Source organism: Sarcophilus harrisii, chromosome 3 (assembly GCF_902635505.1).
Source record: "Sarcophilus harrisii chromosome 3, mSarHar1.11, whole genome shotgun sequence".
Classification (NCBI taxonomy): Eukaryota; Metazoa; Chordata; class Mammalia; order Dasyuromorphia; family Dasyuridae; genus Sarcophilus; species Sarcophilus harrisii.
In genome coordinates, this window is record NC_045428.1 from 308,660,228 (window position 1) to 308,681,481 (window position 21,254).

The 21,254-nt window shown below is 38.0% G+C and overlaps 1 protein-coding gene across 2 annotated transcripts in view; it reads right to left on the reverse strand.

Moving 5' to 3' along the window:
• The window catches only part of MSL2 (MSL complex subunit 2), a 39,084-nt gene extending 29,899 nt beyond the window's left edge, over positions 1 to 9,185 (reverse strand). The window contains exon 1 of one of the 2 annotated variants that reach the window (XM_031959781.1): positions 9,139 to 9,185. Coding sequence is in view for 1 of the 2 variants with exons in the window: in XM_003763712.4 (XP_003763760.1) it covers positions 7,483 to 7,624 (142 nt within the window). In the remaining variant the exon portion in view is untranslated. Of the gene's footprint in view, positions 1 to 7,482; positions 8,974 to 9,138 lie in introns of those variants that run through there. The other variant, XM_003763712.4, reaches the window with a different exon arrangement.
• Positions 9,186 to 21,254: the final 12,069 nt, after the last annotated feature.

The following is a 21,254-nucleotide window of genomic DNA, read 5'->3' on the forward strand; positions in this document are numbered from 1 at the left end:
CAAACTGAGTAATTCCTAAAAAACAGATTTGAACAAGTCACTCCTGTTAAAGAAGATTCAGGAAATTCCTTACAGCAGCCATGATAAAGTGCTAACTTCTCTCCTGCAAATGTACTGCTCTTCACCATCTGGCTCTATCCTGAGAGGTAGATTAGTTATTTAACCCTGCCCCCCTTTTCCCCTCACTTCATGCTCTATCTTCCTTATACTTGTACCACTTCTTTGCTTGCTTTTGTCTAGTCATGTCCAACTCTTCATGACCCTGTGGACCACAGCATACCAATACTGTCCATGGGGTTTTCTTCACAAAGATACTTTGATGGCTTGCCATCTGGAATAAGGCAGTCAGAGGTTAAATGACTTGCCTAGGATCACACAGCTAATATGTACCTAAGGCTGAATTTGAACTCAGGTCTTCCCAATTCCAGGCCCAGGACTCTATCCATTATTCCTCCTAGTTGCCTTTGCATACACAGACTATTTACCCACATCTGGAATTTCCTACCTCTTCACCCTCTATCTTTTGGAAACCCAAGCTCCCTCAGTTCAAGCTACATCTCTTTCAAATTTTTCCTGATTCCTCCTAGTTGGTAGCATATACTACAAAATCATTATTTATATAGATATAATATATGTATAATACACATACATATAAAAATCCATTCTTTATTTACCTTAACTGCCACAGTAGAATGTTAACTTCCTAAAGAAGTTACATTGATATTTTTATGCTTTTATGACTAGCACATACTAGGTGCTTGATAAATGCTTACTGAGAAGTCAAGACAATTAACATTTACTCCAAATAGGTCTACTGTCAATTTATTAGAATAATCAAGCTTTTACTCTACTATAATTTGCCCAATTTCTTAACTTAGACTTTAAAGTATTCAAAAATAAATGATGCTTCACATTTTAATTCAATCTAAACATTTTAATGCTTTTTTAAAAGCTATAACTGTGATTCTAGGGAAAAAATGTAAGTACATCTGGCGAATACAGCAAGCAAATTTCAAATTAAATTAAGGATGTAAAGGATAATTAAATAAAATATATTTCTACTAAGAGATTGCATTAAACAAATTTTCCAATAAATGAGTCAAAAATGAGCCAATATTTGTCAAAAGAAATGTAAAGTTATAAGCAACTATATGAATAAATGAATGCCCTAAATCACTAATAAGAGAAATGCAAATACAACCCGAGTTTTCATGGGATACCCAACAGGAGACTGGGAATAGTCAATGATGAAGGAAATGTGCATAATAGTTACACTAATGCATTGATGATAGAGCTGTGAATTGGTACAGCTATTCTAGAAAGCAATCTGGAATTGTGCAAGGAAATTACTAAAAGATCCATTTCTTTTGACCTAAAAGGAAGAGGAAGAGAAACATTTATTAAGTGCCTATTTGATGCTAAATGCTGAGCTTAACACTTTTTCCAAATATCTCATTTGATCCTCACAATTTTGTTAAGATAGGTACTGTTATTGTTGATTTTTTTACAGGTGAGAAAACTGAGACAGGCACAAGTTAAGTAACTTATTTAAGGTCACCCAGCTAGACAGTATCTGAGAAGAGATTTAAATTTCAGAACTTCCTGACTTTAAGCCAAGTACTCTATCCACTTTGCACTGGAGGTATGAAGAATCCTTGAGAATCCCAATCTCCAGATTTCCTATGAGGCATAATGACAAGGAAATCAATAACAAAAAGAAAGGAGTAATTACAGCAAAATATTTATAGCAACATTTTCTGTGACAGCAAAGAACTGGGGGGTGGGGGGAAACAACAGATGCCTATTGATTGGGAAATGGCTAAACAAATTGTGGTATGATGAATAGATAATAATGGTGATGCTTATATGAATTTTAAACATAAACAGAACCAGGAAAATATACACTCTAATTAACAAAGTGAATAGGAAAGACAATAATGAAACCTGCAAACCACTTCTGAACTGAAATGAACAAATTTGACCAAAAAAGGCCTAAGGCAATATTTCCTCCTGTTCCTCTACACAAATATCTGGTTTGTTCCCTTTTTTTCCCTTTTCTCCCTTTCTTACATGTTATGGCACTCTGGGACAAAGTAAAAGCTGGAGAAAGAGATGGAGAAAAATAACAACCACTCTTTTTTTAAAATATCAATAAAAATGTATATTCTGAGAATGGCAATACACACTTGTTGCTGTAGAGTTTAAGCAATTAGGAAGTTCTGAATTGAAGTGTGCTATGCAGATCGGATTTCTACACTAAGACTGGTAAAGTCAAAGTCCACTTTGGTGGGTGAGTCCTCAAGGGAAAGAGGCTGGACCATGCTGCCAAAAGAAGGGGTTAACCAGCCCAGATCAAAAACAAAGCAGGTCTTAATTCCCATGATGAAATCAACTGGTGAGTGACTTCTGGCCTAGTTAAGCTCAGACTTGCCTCAAATATAAGGCAGCTTGGATAGAAGCACTGGGCCTAAAGTCAGTAAGACCTGAGTTCAAAACCAGACTTATTAGCTGGTTGTGTGAACCTGGGGAAACTCAATTTCAGTTTGTATTAGTTTCCACAAATGTAAAATGGAAATAATAATAATACCTACCTCCTAGGGTTGTTATGAGAATCAAATGCTATATCTATAAGGTAAAGTGCAGCACATAGAAGGTGATATATATAAATGCTGTTGTTATTATAAGGAATGGCCCTACCTAAGTTAATTTCTCAGGACTCCAGGATACTTCTCTCTAATATTAGAGAAGATGCAGAATAATTACCTATATATTGGTATTTATAACTTGTAATGTTCAGGCTAGCTTTCTGGAGGACCTCATGATCAGCCAGAATCCCTGGTCTAGTGGAGAAGTGATGAAGGCAGGATAGCCATCACTGTCAGCTGGTAGGCTGGTCAAAGATGGACTATCTCATTTCTAGTCCTTCTCAGCCCTTATATACCTCAGTACAATTACATCATTACAGCATACTGAATATGTGTGAACTAGAGAACCATTAGATCACCATATTAAGTACTAAGTATATATGTGAACTAGAGAATCTCATCAATTCCACTGAATTAACACCTTGTTATAATATAAGCATCCACGTTTCAAGTATGCTTCTCCAGAGTTCCCTCCCTCTACATAATTTATAAAAAAACTCAACCTTTTAAACAGACTTCAATCTAAGACTTTAAGCAAGTCACTATTTAATAAGCTTGAATTATGAACTGGATGACTCCTAAACTTCTAGGAACTAGATGTGGTAGAATCAGTCACAAAATTTTCTTCTTAAATGGGGCAGGACAGTGGAAAAAGATCAGGAAGTCCATAGCATTTTATAGTTGGCAAGGTCCTTAAGAGACAGATCATCTAGACAAAATCTAAAATTTTATAAATAAAAAACCTTCAAATTTAGAAATGTTCAATAACTTACACATAACTTAATGGCAATACAAAGATTAGAACCCAAAATTCCTGCCTTCCAATCTAGGGCTTTTTCCACTGAACTTCATACATACCATTTTTCTACTTTAAAAATTTTCTCTTTGATAACTGTTTTAGTAAAAAGTTAAGAAATTTTTCATTACATATTTCGGGCAATAATAACACTTAACATCTATATAGTGCTTTTAATTTTGAAAAAGTTCTAACATGCATTATCTTTTTTGATATTGACATTCTAGCAAAAAAAAAAAAAAAAAGCATATAACTTTCTTGGAGCTTGAGAAAAATAAACTTTTCTACTTTTTCTCCAACATCAGTTTTGACCTTGATGTTTCAAAGGATGCTAATTATACTCCCCATGGGATTGTCTTATTTTCCCATGTGACACATATAGGAATTAATCATGTACTTCAACTTATAAAAAATTAGAAATTTAATGAAAATTTTTCAAAACTCTAGAACTTAACAAGTGATCTAAACTACCCCCCTAAACCCCTTCATTTTACAGATGAGAAGTGAAAAATCTAAATTCACATATGTAGCAACAGGAATTGAATCTAAGTTTGCCACTAAATTCAGTATTTTGATACCTTTTACTTTTCTCCCCTCTAGCTCTGGAGCAGGAACAGGAAAATTCCAGGGGCACCCAGGACAATATTGCTTTGATCATAGATACTACCAATCTAAAAAAATTTTTCTCTCAAGTGTCCTATTTAAACTTCTTAAAATGTAAGAATAAAAAAAAAAAAACTTAAGGATTTAGGAAAAAATATTAATCAGCTATAAATATTTCAAAGAAGAGTGCTAACACTAATTCAATTTCAATTGGAAATTGGTTATGTATGGCAAAAGTATTATTTACCCAATACATCAAAAGCCAAGTTATTCTTAAGTTTCAACCACTTCCGATACACTTCACACATTTTCCAACTCATCCCAGATTTGCCCTCACTAACCTAATACATCTATATTCAAGGTATTGTATTCAGTCTTACAGTCCATGTAAAGATTTAAAAACAAGGAATAAAGGATGATACCCAAAACAACTAAAATACAAGGTATTAAATGCTATATTTCTGTTACTGAGTGCTATAAGACAAAGTATCTTTATCCATCTTGGAAGTTCAGGAATGGAAAATTTCAAGGAGTTAATGAGCTATGTATTCAAGATTTTGAAAAGGAAAGATAACAGGAAGGTATTTCAAAAAGCAAAATTGGAAAACAGAAGACATATTTAGGTATAGTTGAGAAAAGAGACAATGAGATTTGTTTAGAGGGAAGATATGGTGGAGGAAAGGAAGAATGAGGCCTGAATTTAAGAGACCTGGATCCCCAATTTAATTAAGCATAATATGAAATTCAAAAATATTTGTCCAATAAAATGTTATAACCTACTTTTAACATTAGATTAATTTAAATTTACCCTCGTGTCTCTCAAAAAACACGAAATAAATTTTCAGGATCATGATATCACAAGTTTTCTCTATATAAAGAATGACCATTGGAGCAATGGGAAGGGGAAAAAAAAGGGAAGCAAAGGAAGAGTTCCCAATTCTGGTACAAGACTAAAGAGTAAAAAGACCTGGGTTCAAATCCTGTATCTGACTACCTCTTAGGGATTCAGTTTTCTGAATACAGAATAGTTTTTTCAACTGTAAAGAGTTGGATGTTAAAGCCTCTAAGAGCCCTTTTAGCTCTAGTTTTAAGATCCAAAGAGTCAAAGTAGGAAAGAGATTTTTTTTTTTTAAGCCTTCAAGTAAAATAGTGCCAGAAAACCATCACAACTAATCATTTGGTGATTTTCAAGTGTTATTTACAGTAAGGGTTTTTAACCTTTTTTGTGCCATGGATGGATTTAGGGAGTCTGATTATGTCTTAATGTAAGTAAAAATATATAGAATTGCAAATAAAACCAAATACATTGAAACATACTTGTCAAAAAATTTTTAGTTTATGACCCAGATTAAGAACGTTTGATTCTAGGAGATACAGAAAACCAGATGGTTGCAATTTTATGCTGAAAAATAGATAAGGGAATGCCAATTACTTTTTGATACCACAAGGGGAAAAAAGGAAGCACACATAAGAAATCAGGCAAAAAAGTTTCATATGAAAGAATAACTACAAAGACTCATTGTTGAGCAGAATTTCCTCCTGTTGCCAGAGTTATTAAGGATGACAAAGCCTCAGAAAAAGTTTGGCTATATATCTTCAAGATCATTTATTTCAGAAAAAAACTTTGTACCACTATCTTATGTGAGACAAAAATCTAATTAAAAAGTTAATTATCGATAAAAAGTTACTGAAAAGTGTTTATATTAATAAACTCATGAATATTGGGTGAGATAGGGATCTATCCAAAGACAGATCAAGAACCACAGAAACCTTTCCTGATCAGTTCCCTCTCATCTGCAGTTTCCTAAGTCCCAGTATTGGGGCTGTACTTTTGTTGGGGTGAGGGTAAAAGAGTGAGCTGTTTGAATGTTTCTCACCTTCTCTACCCACCTAAGTTCAAGACTTTGGACAAAGGATAAGAAACTCCTCTGGCAAAAAAAAATTAGTTGGGTACCCTGCAGCTAAGCTGTTCTCTCCAGGCCTAGAATCATTATTTTAGAATTGGAAGGGATATTAAAGTTTATCCAATACAAATTTTACAAGTAGGAAAATTAGGCCCTGCATCAAAAAGATGAAATGGCTAGCATTCATTCTGATGTTTAATCATTCTGAGATGCTTACTTTCATGTTTTTTATGCCTATCTTCCTTTTCTAACCAATATCGATCCCAAAAGGTAAGGAACCAAAGTTTTAAGCAAGTACATATAAAAAACTAACAGTGAAATCTCTTGCAGGTACATATTTTTCCATTTTGTCATGATACATGCAAGTCTTCTCTTATTTAAGACAGAAGAAGCCAAAAGGACCATACTTCAAGTATTGACTAGTCACCTTGATCAATTCAATATAAAATTAAATGAAGTTTAACTTTATTTTCCCCTAAAATGGTATTCTCCACTAGCTTGGCTCTACAGAATTTTAAAGTAGATTCATAATGTGCATATTTCACTGATAATTCTTTTCCTAGAAGCATTTCAACTGCCAAAACAGATCCCTAAGCCCTTCCCAAAGTACAAAAATTTATCAGCTTTAACGAAAGTAAATCTTCAATAAATCAAAATAGCCCAAGGGTAATTATGTTACAAAAAGATAAATGGAAAAAAATAGCCCTACAAAAACCCACAGCAAATATTAAATTACCATCCAAGTGATGTGATCTCCTGGAAAGAACACAGGCCTTAAAGTCAAGTACAACTTTGGGATAAATCATTTGACTTCTTTGGGCCTGTTTCTTCATCAGTAAGATAAGGTGTTTGTTCTATATAATCTATCTTCCTTGGATCATTCCTTTACTCGCAAATCTTGAGCCATTTGTGACAGAATACAGGTATAAAAACCCTCCGTAAATTTCCTCCGAAGCAAACACACCACTACCCACAAACAAAACACAAGACGACATGGAAAGTGAAGTGATTTTCAGCGGACCTCAGTTTCACTATTTGTAAAATCGTTTCAAAGGTCTTTTCAACTATAAAATCCTATACGGACTTAAATAAGTTGAGAACCTTTCAAAATGTAAGAGTCTGTAGTTTAAAACGTGACCAAGAAGGTAATGAATTATCTAACAAGCAACATATACAGAATAAAAACATATATTTGTCCCTCTTTAAATTACTGAAAAAAAGGAACTAAAATTGAAAGGAAATAAAATTAGATTGAACGAGGAGGTCCACACAAAAATTTTCTTAGTCTGTTGTATGCAAACTTTAAAGCACACATATATGCTAACTAAAATTACCATATTTCTAAAGTTTCAGAAAAATACTCATTTTGTGACGGAATGCTTACTTTACACACTACAAAAATAAAGAAACCAGGTTGGGCCCTTATGTAAACTACTGTACTTCCAAACTGTTAAATTCGTTTTTACTGTTTCATACATTTGAAAAGAATTCAAAATATTAAGCTATACTGAAGAGCAATAAAGAAAAGTCTCACCGCAAACACAGCAAGATAGGGATTGTCTGAAGAAAGGTAGGAGCCTATTAATTTCTGTAAATGACTTGGGATCCCCAGGGTCGTAGTTGAGCACTAGGCGGCTCGCTGAAATGTAAAGAGCAGTAGCATTCACCGGGTTCATTGCAGACACTTCGACACTGATGATTCCTGGTTAAAAAGAAAGTTCGGGTCCAACTCTGTAACCAGACAAGGAACAATGGCCAAGATGCAAGAATTCGTTTGAAAACAAAGTTGAACCTCTGCCCAAAGAAGTAACTTAAATCCGTACAAGTTCCGGGAGCTGAAGAAATCCTCCCACACATGGGACCCCGGCGCCCCTCCTCCTGAGTCCCTGAGACTTCCAGACAAAAAAGAAAACTGTGTTCGAGTTCCTCCGGTGCAGGAGCCGGAGCGGCAGGAGGGAGAGGTCTCCGCCCCAAGCTAGTCCGAGAAGCGGCTCCTGTGCGCGGTGCGGCCGGGGGAGGCTCCCTTAGTGGAGCTCGGTGGGGATTCGCTCCAGCAGCATCTCCCGCCGCTATTACCAACCTCCTCCCCGGTAAGGTGCGGCGGCGGAAGGGGGAGGGGGAAGGGCTCGGGGGTGAGGGGAGTCCAGGCCCCCCGACCCGGTGCGCGCGTGTGTGTGGAGCTGGACGGCTGTTTCTCTGCGGGCTGCACCCCTTACTCCATCACAGCGCCAGGCCGGGCGGGAGATGCATCAGCTTCCACACTTCTACTGCAAGCGGTGGCGGCGGATGTTGCTGTTGCTGTAGCCGCTGCCGCTGCCGCCGCCGCTGCCGCTGCCACTGCCGCTGCTGCCGCCGCTGCCGCTGTGCTTGGCGGGGCCCGCCGCCGCTTCCCCCATGTCGGACGCGGGGCCCCGGGGCTGATTCCGGTTCTCGGCCCCGGCCCCGGCGTCCACCACCCGGCTTTCGCGGAAGGAACGTGGGTGCGCAGGAATCACCTCGGGGGGAGGGGCTGGGGTCGCAGGCGGCGGGATGGGGGCGGGTTAACAGGCCCGGGCCAGGCCGCGGCGCCCCTCTCTCACACACGCACGCACACACACATACACACACCAACACACTCACACACCGGGGTCACCAGGCGCAGGCGCCGCCCCCTCACTGCCCCGCCATCTTCTCCCTGCCACAGGCACCAGTCCCTCCGCCTTCAGAACACGACGAGGACAGCCGCCGCCACCTCCCGCTTCTGCAGCTACAGCTTCTTTTCGGCCGCCGCCGCGGTCACCAGCACACACCGCCAGGCCCCGCCGCCGCCCAGCGCACACACACAGCAAGGCCCGGCCGCAAGCCCCTCCCCCCAACACACCACCGCCACCGCCACCCCTGAACTCCACACGCCGCCCCGACTTTGTCTGTCCCGGGCCGCGGCAGCCCCAACGGATCTCACGGGCTTAGAGGTGTCTCAGGCCTTGCCGGCGACAACGACCGTTACCCCAACGGGCAAAGCCACGGTCATCCCCGAGACTCCCCCGCCGCCGTCGTCGCTACCGCCCACACGCATGCGCAGTCTGCACCCTTCCCCCACCCCCTTCCCCCGTCCCTTCCCTTCCCTTTTCCCCTGCTTCTCCTCTAGGCGCCCCCGCCCCCTCTTTCTCTCTTCCTCCTCCCTCCCCCCCACCCTCAGCCCCGGACCTACCCGGCACATGCGCGCTGCCCACCTCGCACCGCCGCCAGTCTCCTGCGCATGCGCTATGGACATCTACCCAGAAAACTGGATAAACAGACGAGCGCGTTCACGCACCCCACCTAGCTGCTCCACTTCTCCCATCCCTCCGCCCCTTCACCAAAAAAAAAAAAAAAAAAAACCACTCGCTACCTTATGCGCATGCTCGACTGCGCGAGTTCTTTTCCTCGAGCCTTTGGGCTTGACTGCCAACAAGCGCATGCTCACTCTCCACCTCCCACCACCACCCCGCACCCCACCCTCCGATTTCCCGCCCCCTCGTCCCCCAACCCACGCTCAGAGGCTAGGGAACTGGGGGGGAGGGGGCGGGGAAAGGGCAAAGTGAGCCTTTCCCAAAGTAAACTACCGGGAACCGCCCTCTGCGTCTTCCACTTCCACCACCCCTGGAGTACCGCACGCTTTTCCAGCCCTTGCCCGGAATCGGGGAAGCGATGTCCTTTCTTTCCCCCGCCACGCACCCCGCCTCTCCTAGCAGCTGACGAACTACCCCGGCGCCCCTCCTCTCCCGACCTTTCGTGGTGCGGCTCCCGAGGGCGTGGTGCCCGCGCCGCTGCCTCGGTCGCCGCCTCGGCTCGGGGCTGCGTTGGCGGGGACCGAAGTAGGAGGGGGGGGGGGGCCGAGCCGTGGGGGTCAAGGTCAGTCCAAGCTTTCTAGGGCTTTCTGATCCGAGCCCGAGCTCCTTTCAGCGCCACAGACGGGTGGCCAGCCCCCTTCCAGTCTCTAGCACGCTGCCACTAGGTTACCTTTGACTCTTGTCCAGCTGGAGGGTCCCGCCAGGGAGAGGACCGGCTCCACTGTACCCATGGCCTCCTGCATGCTTTTCAGTTATAGCTGCCAACACAACGCACCTCGAATGCTACGGAGAGGCTGGGGATAACGGCAGAGCACGAAAGCAGGGCTGCACACTGACCTGCACTTTCTCCAAGTCTCCATCCCCGGGCTAAATGGCACGGACTTCCCTAGACCACCCCCACAACCCACGTACTTCTCTTACCCTATCCCCCTGTGTGCACTCTTGATTAAAAAAAAAAAAAATCCTGGACAGGTGACCACCCCTCAGCTGTCAAAGTGAGCCTTCTACAGCGTAGGTCCGATCAAGTTACATTCTCTCCCATCTCCATAAACGCCATTGGCTCCCTTTCACTTCCAGCATCAGTGACAGAATCCAATGGCGTCCAAATCTCATAACTTGTTCCCCTCACCTTTTTCGTCTCCTCCCCCTCCATGTAAGGCTATCTAGGGGCACTGACTTCTTGCTCTTGGAACAAGACACTGCAGCTATCTCTGGGAATTTTCACTGGCTGCCCCTGGTGTTTGGAGAGCTCTCCACATCTCCGTGTCTTCGTTTTTCTGGCTTCCTTCAAGTCCCAGCCAAAAAGCTCACGTTCTCCAACAATTCTTACCGATGCTGCTTTCCGTTGATTATTTCCAATTTATCCTGCATGTAACTTCTTTGTATATAGTTTGCATGAGTCGTCTCCATTAATTAGACTGGGAGCTCCCTGAAAGTTTCGGCAGGACTTTTACTCTTCTTTTGTCTATTCCGCTATGCTTAGCACAACCCTGCTACATTAGGTGCTTTATAAATGTTTGACCACCTGATTCTGACACATAGATGTCCTGACTTGGGATTCCAGAAACCCCCTTTGGCCCATTTCTATTGGTAGACATGACTTTTCTCTGAGAATAAATAACCTGATTATTCCCAATATTCTGCCATAGGGATGATCAAAAATTTTACACTTAACTAATGATAAGAAATGTACCCTAGCAATTTATCCCTGGAACATCCTTGACTATTTTCTCCTTCAAGATATGTAAAGTTCTTAGAATCCCCCAAGTAAGAACTCATTATTCAAGTGTTTTAGGATCATTGATAGATATTCTAGTATTTAACAAAGGAAATAAATACTGACTTTTTCTTGACTTGGGTTCCTATGGTATCTTTCTCAAATCTTGATTACCCCCTCCCCCCCCAAAAAAAATAAAAAAAAAAAAAAAAAAAAAAAAAAAAAAAAAAAAAAAAAAAAAAAAAAACCTGGTACCTAATGATACTTGATGGTTATCAAACTCCTGATTGTTTTTAGCCAGATAGCACTAAGATCATGAAATACTAAGCCTAAAGGGAACCTTCCAGGTGTGTACTAGTAAATGTTTAAAAAGTGGTTCTCCTCAAAGGATGACACAAAGTAAGACATAGTTTGCATTATTAACATTTTCTCCACGACTTTCCACTAAAAAGTCAATGAAACAAAAAACCAACCCTTGATTTATTGTTTGCCAATTTCTAATCAAAGGTGTAAATAAATACTCATACTTAAAATTTATCAACTATTGAATCAATACCTCAATCAATACAACAGCCTCCAATACACCCTCTTCCTATAAAACTCTCACCCAAATTAGCTCTGATACCTAAATTGGATGAGAATACCTCACAATCAAAGACCTTGAAAAAAATATTTTGGAAGCCATTAGGTGAAACAAAATGAGACTGGACATAGTTTATCCCGAAAGACTGAGAAATTTGTTCAGCTCCCTTTGGGGAGCTGATTTATGATACTTTTATGATTAATGATAATCCATAAATGATCAAATTGATTGGGAAGGAAGAGAATTCCAAAAATTAGAGCTAATATCTCTTTAACACTTTTCTGAGGAGAAATTGATGAGGTCCTGGGTGAGTAGGTAGGGTTGGCAAAGAAATCCTGAAATGCTGATAAGATTATAATACTCCCTGAGGCAAGCAGAGAAGAGACTGTTGGGATCTGTTCAGCCTTAAAATCCTACCCCAGTGGAGATGTTGGGAAACCCCACCTCACTGTATCCAGTCAGAAAACTAATTTATGTCATTTCCCTAATTTCCCCTTTAAATCTGCCTATCGCCTATGCCATCTTTACAGAATCCCTATTGGCGTTAGTCCACCCTGGGGTTCTGCCTTGTATCTTTCTTCTCACCTTCTCCCACAAACCTCATGATTTTAAAAAATTATAATAAAAGAGTTATAATTAACTCTTTTGGGGTGCTAAACTCCTCTATGGATTTAGTCTCCCAGTCAATGGTGGACTCCCACCTCATGTCTTATTCTTTTTCTCTTGGTTAATTATAAATTCCACTGGGGAACTTGCCTTTGTCATTGTTAATTGTTAAAACCCTTTTCCTTGCTAACTATATGCTCTCCCAAATCTATTTCATATTTACTACTCCTGGTGTCTTTTTTACCTCCATTTTGTCTGTAACCTGTTCTCATAAATAAAGGTACCTTTGGGCAAGGAGGATACCATTATGAAGTCTTCACATGTGAATTGCTAACCTAACCCCATCATTTGGTTCAGGACCTCAACCTCATCAAAATGACCTGGAGAGTTGGGGGAAACACAGGAGAAGAAAAGAATTGAGAAGTCTCAAGTGGACTTTAGCTAGTTCTCCTTCCCTCAACCCCTTGCAGTTAAAAAGGGACTCAGAGGATATTGGATTTCCCATTTTTCCTTATTCAAAATGGTGTTCCTGATCAGCTTGCAGTAGTGTCTGCAGCATCAGAACAGACTGGAACTTAGGACTCTACAAGAAGCCTAACAAAAAACTATAATCGTGTCTAAGGACTATTCCATAATTGGGAGAATGGGTCTTCTAGTAGTTAGAAACTTGAGTTACTCTTTGCCACATATTCTGTAAGCTTGAGCCCACTTTTCCCTAAACTCTATATGTATTTGTCAGAGAGTATATCCCAAATTTCTGGGATAACGTTTTAAGCTATCCTTAATGTACTACCATCGCACAAAAGCTAAAAGCTACTTCGGGTTAGATAACTAAATGATTCTCACCTGACAAAATCAGAAAGGGCCTGAGCCAAATGGCATTGAAGAATGAATTATCCCTGACCCCTAGGTCCAGCTATGGGAACCCAGGGAATAGCAAGTTTGGAATGAGGATGTCTTGGGACAAACACAGGAGTGACACTTTGAAAATTGTTCTTGTTCTTTGTTGTTATTTTTGTTTTGTCCCTCCGTCTCCAACCTTGAGGTCAGTGAGGTGATTCTATGACATGCAAGTGAATTGGATTTGAGTGAGGGGGAGAGATACAAGGTCATTAGCCTCAAAATCATCTGGGTCCAGCAGCCAGATATGAATCTGAATGACTGGAAAGTCATCAATGATTAAAGCTGAGTAAGAAAGAAATGAAGCAAAGAATGGCCTTTTTTACCTAGTCAAAATATATAAATTAAAGGACTCAATCTTCAAAGGAAAGAACTTTGGAGTTTCTGGTCGAAATAGAAACAATATTGATTCCTTCACTCTGAGGCAATCAGGGCCAAAAACAAAGACCAAATGAGCTTGGCCTGGGACCTTTTGTTAGTAAGTCAATGAGAACCAGAGTGATTTGGGTTTAAAGCCTTAATCTAGCCCATTGAACTTGGAAGGGAGTAGTAGAGAAAGGAAGGGACCAAGCATTTAATAAAGGCCTAGTATTTATTAATAGGGCAGCTTTATGGAGCACTGGACTAGGAATCAGGACATTTACTAGCTGTATGATCCTGGGTAAGTCACTTTATTTTTTTTTGTTGTTGTTGTGGGGGAGCACATCTAGAAAATGAGCTGGAGAAGGAAATGGCAAACACTTCAGTATTTTTGCCAAAAAAAAAAAAAAAAATCAAAAAACAAATGGGGCCATGTTTATTAAGCATCCCAGGCACTTTTCTAAGTAAGTGCTTTACAAATTCACAACAATATCTCAGCATAACAACACTTCAAAGTAGATGCAATTATAATTCCCATTTTATAGTTGAGGAACTGAGGAAGAATGAGATTAAGTGACTAAATCAGTAACTATGATTAGAATTGATATGTTCCTCATAAAAGGCCTAGTACTCTATCCATTGTATCACCTAGCTGCCTTAGCTAGAAAGGACTGTCAGGAATATCAGACTTGGAATCAGAAGTCATAAGATATATGTCATAAATATATTGAGCCACTTTCTTATAATGGAAATAATGAGTGATAAGTACCTATAAGGCAAGGGAGGACTTCTTATGAAAGTTCATTCAGATTGGCCTCCCATCTCTGATATTCAGAAATATTGCAAATATTTCTATTTGCAGTAGAATGCAGAGAGATTGGCAGGTGAAAACCATGGATATAAAAGATGTAAGTTTCCAACTTGGGATATGGAAGTTTCCCAGAAAAAGGGAGGTAATAGGAAGGGGTTGTTAGGCAGAGGAGAGAGACAGAGATGAGGGGTCTAACCTACTTCAAGTGATTTCAGAAAGGACCAAAAAACTAATGAGGCTTTTGGAAATATCCCAATGATTAACAATACTTATTAGGAACAGGATTATAGGCTCTCCATAAAAGAAATACTCCAATGTCTTAACAGAATGCAAGCCCCAAGAGATTTTACTAAGTTGGAAAAGCTTTAGTTACCAGGGACAAACTACTTAATGTTCATAGATCAGGCTAGTTTAGGATACAGACTGGTGGCCACCAGTAAGTTGGTCTTTAGGTAATAAATTCTTCAGTCACATCAATCCATGAACACATTAAAATTTAGAATAACCAACCCTGTGCCCTGTACAGAACTCTCTCTGATTTTACACTGGTAGCAGATGAGGAGGAAGAAAATGCTAAAAATCAAGAGGTTTTTGGACCATATTTTTTGTTGTTATTCAGTTGTTTCAATTGTGTCCAACTCATCCTAAGCCCATTTGGGGTTTTCTTGGCAACAATACAGGAGTGGCCAATTGATCAATGATCAAAGGATATGAACAGGCAGTTTTCAAATGAAGAAATTAAAGCTACCTATAGTCATATAAAAATGTTCTAAGAGAAATGCAAATTAAAACAACTCTAAGGCACCACCTCACACCCATCAATTGGCTAATATGACAAAAAAAATGATAAACATTAGAAAAGATGTTGGAATATTGGAACACCAATGCATTGTTGATGGAATTATATACTGTTACAACAATTCTGGAGAGCAATTTGGAATTATGCTCAAAGGGCTATCAAACTATATATATACTTTTGGATCCAACAATATCCCAAAGATAATAAAAAAGGGAAAAGGATCCATATTGTACAAAAATGTTTATAACAATTCTTTTTGTGGTGGCAAGGAATTGGAAATTGAGAGGATGCCCATCAGTTGGGGGAAGGATGAACAAATGGTGGTATATGAATGGAATGGAATAGTTCCATAAATAATGAGCAAGGAGATTTCAGAAAAACCTGGAAAGATTTGTACAAACTGGGGCAGAGGGAAGTAAGCGTAACCAGGATAACATTTTTCAGTGATCAACTTTGATAGACTTAGCTCTTCTCAGCAAGACAATGATCTAAATCAATTCCAAAAGATTTGTGATGGCAAATGCCATCCACATCTAGAGAAAGAACTATGGAATCTGAATGTAAATCAAAGCACATTATTTTTAATTTTTATGTTGTTGATTATTTTTTTTCTCATTGTTTTTTCTTTTTCTTTGGATTCTTCTTTTACAATGTGACTAATGTGGAAATATGTTTGATATGTATAACCTATATCAGATTGCTTGCTGTTTTGGGGAAGGGAAAAGGGAGGAAGGAAGGAAGAAAAGAATGGAAATCAAAATCTTATAAAAGTAAATGCTGAAAACTATTTTTATATGTAACTGGAAAAAATAAAATATTACTGAATAGAGAAAAAATAAAGTTAAAAAAAAGAATGCAAGAGTAGTTTGCCATTTCCTTCTCCAACTTATTTTACAGATGAAGAATCTATAGCAAGCAAGATTAAATGATTTACTCACCTATTAAAGTGCTTGAGAGCAGATTTGAACTTGAGAATGTATCTTCCTAACTCCTGGTCTGACATTCTATCCCATTGTGTCACTTAGCTGTTGTATTAAGACCATGTAAAAATATTAATTTATATGTTGGTATACTAGCCAGTAAGCTTGCTATTCATATAATGAACTGAAGGGATTCCATTCTGTATAAAGTGACTCAGATAGCTACTTAGATCTCTCCCAATTCTCAAATACTCTGATTCTTTGAAACATATATGTTGAAATTCCTGCTAAAATTGAACCAAGAAGTGGTATCTCTGATACAAGAATATAGGATTTGGAGTTAAAGAACCTGGTTTTGGAACTCAGTTGTCATTTACTTTGGGCAAATCATATTAACCTCACTCAGCCTTATTTCATCATCTGTAAAATTATTGTCTGTCTCAGATATTTTTAATCTGTGATGGGGGAAGTTATTTTTTAAAAATATTTTAGATAACAGAATTTCAATATGGTTGGTTTTCATTATAATCTTGTGTATATTACTTTATATATTTAAAAACATTATTCTGAGAAGAGGTCCATAGATTTATCCAGACTGCCAAAAAAAGTCTGTAACACAAAAAAAGCTTTAAGAATCTCTGGAGATTAACATGATCTCTAAGTTCCTTCCAACTCTAATTATATAATTCTATGATCAATTATATGATGCTATGAGCAGTTAACTTGAAGGATAGCTCACCAGATCTCTTTGTAGAAACAAATAAAGGCATCAACATAGTTGGTTTCAGCATTTACCCAAAGGCAACAAGAAATATAATTTCATGAGACACTTGGTCAACTTTCTTTGGAGGATATTTGATAAGTATAAATAAAGATCACTCTGTGGCTTTTTTGCCAATATTTGTTGCAGAAGATAAAATTGAATAATTCAATAAAGAATTAGACCAGATTCCTTCCCCTCTCTCTCTCTCTCTCTCTCTCTCTCTCTCTCTCTCTCTCTCTCTCTCTCTCTCTCTTTATATATATATATATATATATATATATATATATATATATATATATATTTTTTTTTGGCTGAGGCAATTGAGGTTAAATGACTTGTCCAGGGTCACACAGCTAGGATGTGTTAGGTGTCAGAGACTAAATTTGAACTCAGGTCCTCCTGACTTCAGGTCTGGTGCTCTATCCACTGTACCACTGAGCTGCCCCCAGACCTCTATATTTCAAACTGTATTGCAAAGAATCCTGAAACACAAGCTAGCTTTTATTTTTCAAAAATGAACTTTATGTTTTTTTGTAAAAAATAACAACAATAATAATCATTAAAACTAATAAATGTAGAGTATTATATTATAATTTTGCTTAAACTGAAAGGTTCTGCTACTATGGAAAAGTTTGAGAACTACTGCTTTAAACCAAGTTAATATTTATATCTTGATTCTTGATGACTTCACTGTGAAGCTGAACACATTATTTTATCCAACTATATGATAATCCACCAAACATTATATATATATATATAATAACATATATTATATATATTATATTATATTATAAAATATAATATAACATTATAATATAATTATATATATATATATAAAACAATGACTTGTCCCAGCACTGTTTCTATCTGAAGTCCGTTGACTATAATAAGCATTTATTAACCACCTGCTATGTGCCAAGCACAATGCCAAGTTTTCCGATATCACTTCCATTGATCCTCACAACAACCTTGTGAGGTAGGTGCTATTGTTATCTCCATTTTACAATGGAGAAAACTGAGGCAATCATAGGTAAGATGATTTTTTCAACCCACACAGCTTGTAAGTGTCTGAGGTTGCATTTGAATTCATGTCTTTCTGACCTCAGGATCAGAGCTCTATCCACTTCTTCACCTACTTTCCTAAGTAGAATAAAAAGAATGAGGATATCAACAGAAATAATGATAATATCATCATTGTTATTGATAACAATTTCATTAAGCCCAATCTATCTTCCTCACATGGCAGGCAAAGTCATAGAACTTGATGTCATCGGAAATTTTCACTAAATGCAAATTCTAAAGTTATACGTAATAAAAAATGGAATTCAAAAACACAAGCATATCAAATATTTTAAAAGAAGGTAGGCATACTTAATAATTTCCAAGAAAGCTATTTTTTTTTCTTTTTAAAAGTATGATGCCTGATATGTGTTAGGCCTTGAGAATATGTCAAAATGTTGAGATTCTGTTGTTTCATTGGTACAGAAATTCTCAGAACCAAGACCACTTATATGACTCATATTGTTTCAAAGTTGCCTCGGGATCATATACATTCCATAATGTGCCTATGATCTTATGGTTAGAAAATGGATATCCTCTTCTTCTCCCCCAGGGAATTGGCCAAGGAGGTTGGGAGGGATGGGGAAAAGCCTGGGATCTGTGCCTGAGCAACATAGAAATATGAATAAGAGACTTGAGTTGCCAAAATCTCCAATGAGACAGACAAGATCAACTGCAGTAGAATGTAATCACAAATTTTTCTGAACACTTGCTACATCAACTGAACCAGAGGGCAGACCATTAACATTAAGTTACCCTTGTCTTCAAAGAATTTGTGGTCAAGTCAAAAAGCTAATACTGTGATACATTAAAGGGAATACTAAAAATGCCATCTAGTATATGAGAAATAGTAAATTGTTTTCAATAAAACAATAGGAAAAGGAAGAAGACAATAACTAAAGGAATACACAGATTAAAGGCAGTCATATTCTACACACAAACAATGAAGAGTAACTCCAAAGAAAAAGAAATAATTAAAACACACACACAAAATAAAAACAGCCAAAAACAAAAGAAAATGAGCAAAGTAGAGTGCCAAACAATTATTTTTTTTGGATAATTGTAGAAGCATCTGATTAGATAAAATAGCAGAAGCAATAAATAGAAAAAGAAACCATATAAGAAATTCTGATGATACTCATTTCCATATGGATAGAAAACACATTCAAAGGAAATTGGCAAGAATTATTAAATCTAAAAAAATCAAATGATTAGATAAAAGCTTGAATTTTTTTTTAAATTACACTGGGAAATAAAATGAATTTTTAAATTTTAAAAATGAGGAAACTAAGAGTACACACAAAAAAGAAATTTAACAAAAATTCAAAGAAACAACAAGCCTAAGACTTAATTCAGTGGAAAATGAAATTATACATAAAGCAACAGCAGAATATTCAGGCCCAAGCTACAAGCCTAGAGAACAGATCCTAACATCCCAGAAAACTTAGAAAACAAAACAATTTAGGTACTATATTTCAGAAAATTATCAAAGAAAACAACCTAATAGAAAAGATTTAAAAGACTAGGGAAAAATTTAACTCTCATGGAAATATAGATAAATAATGCTACAATGGTTAGGAAAAATAAAAGCTACCATAATAAGAGAAGAAATAAAAACTTATCAAAGAACAATTATTAGGATCAGATTTTCTCAGGACAAGGAGAAATTGCAGAAACTGGTATATATACTTACAAAATTAAAAAGAATAGGTCACTAACTTAGAATTATCTACTCAGCAGAACTCATAATGCTTTGTGTAGACAAGAGAGGGATAGTTGATAAAGCAAACAAACTTAGAAAAGTTTACAGAGAGACTTAGCTATCTCAAATAAAAATCTCTAAATAAAAAAGAAACCTCATAGGGGAAAAAGAGAGAGTCTACCTCTCAGATCTATGGAGAAGGAAAGAATTTGTGGCCAACAAAGAGCTAGAAAGCATTATGAAATGAAAAATGAATAATTTTGATTATATTAAATTAAAAATTTTTTGTACAAACAAAACCAATGCAGACAAGATTAGAAGGGAAGCAGAAAACTGGGGGGAAATTTTTACATCTAAGGGTTCTGATAAAGGCCTCATTTCTAAAATATATGAAGAATTGACTCAAATTTATAAGAATACAAGCCATTTTCCAATTGATAAACAGTCAAAGGATGTGAACAATTTTCAGACAAAGAAATTAAAACTCTTTCTAGTTATATAAAAAATGCTCTAGATCATTGTTGATCAGAGAAATGCAAATAAGATAACTCTGAGATATCACTACAACACCTCTCAAATTGACTAAGATGCCAGGAAAGGATAATGATGAAATGTTGGAGGGGATGTGGGAAAACTGGGACACTGATACATTGTGGTAGAACTGTGAATAATAGATCCAACCATTCTGGAGAGGAATTTGGAACCTATGCTCAAAAAGTTATCAAACTGTGCATACTCTATGACCCAGCAGTGTCTCTACTGGGGCCTGTATCCTAAAAGGGATCATAAAAAGGAAAGGGATCCACATGTGCAAAGTTTGTAGCAGCCCTCTTTGTAGTGGCAAGAAACTGTTAACTGAGTGGATGCCCATCAGTTGGAGAATGGCTGAATAAATTGTGGTATATGAATATTATGGAATATTATTGTTCTGTAAGAAACGATCAGCAGGATGTTTCAGAGAGGCCTGAAGAGACTTATATGAACTGATGCTGAGTGAAATGAGCAGAACCAGGAGCTCATTGTACACAGCAACAAGATTATATGATGATCAATTAGACCTGGCTCTTTTCAACAATAAGGTGATTGAGGCCAATTCCAATAGACTTGTGATGGAGAGATCCATCTGCACCCAGAGAGAGGACTGTGGGAACTGAATATGGAACACAACATAATATTTCACCTTTTTGTTGTTTACTTGCTTTTTTTTCTTTCTCATTTTTTTTCTTTTTGATCTGATTTTTCTTATGCAGCATGATAATTGTGGAAACATATATGGAAGAATTACACATAGTTAATATATATTGAATTACTTACTGTCTAGAGGAGAGAGGGAAGGGAGGGAGAAAAATTTAGACCATAGGTTTTACAAGGGTAAATGTTGAAAACTATCTTTGTACATATTTTGAAAATAAAAAGTTATTTAAAAAAAGAAAAGAAAAGGCAAGCCCAACAACTGAAACATTAAATGACAATGGTAAAATCAATAAAATGCAAAAAAGTTAGAGAATAGGAAAAAAAAAAACAGAAAATGAACTTGCTGATTCCAGATAGCTCACTCTAACCACTAAATCAGAGATACCTGTAGATACGGGTAATACAAAAATGAACATTGATACAGTTCTTGCCATAAAGGAGCTAACAATCAAATGGGGGAGGGAGGACATGATATATAAAAATAAATATGATAAAGGAAGACTGGAAGAGTGAAAGGAAGCAGTCCAGACAAAATGCTATAAGGAAATTTGAGAGAGAAAAGACTAAGTAGAGAGGATTGG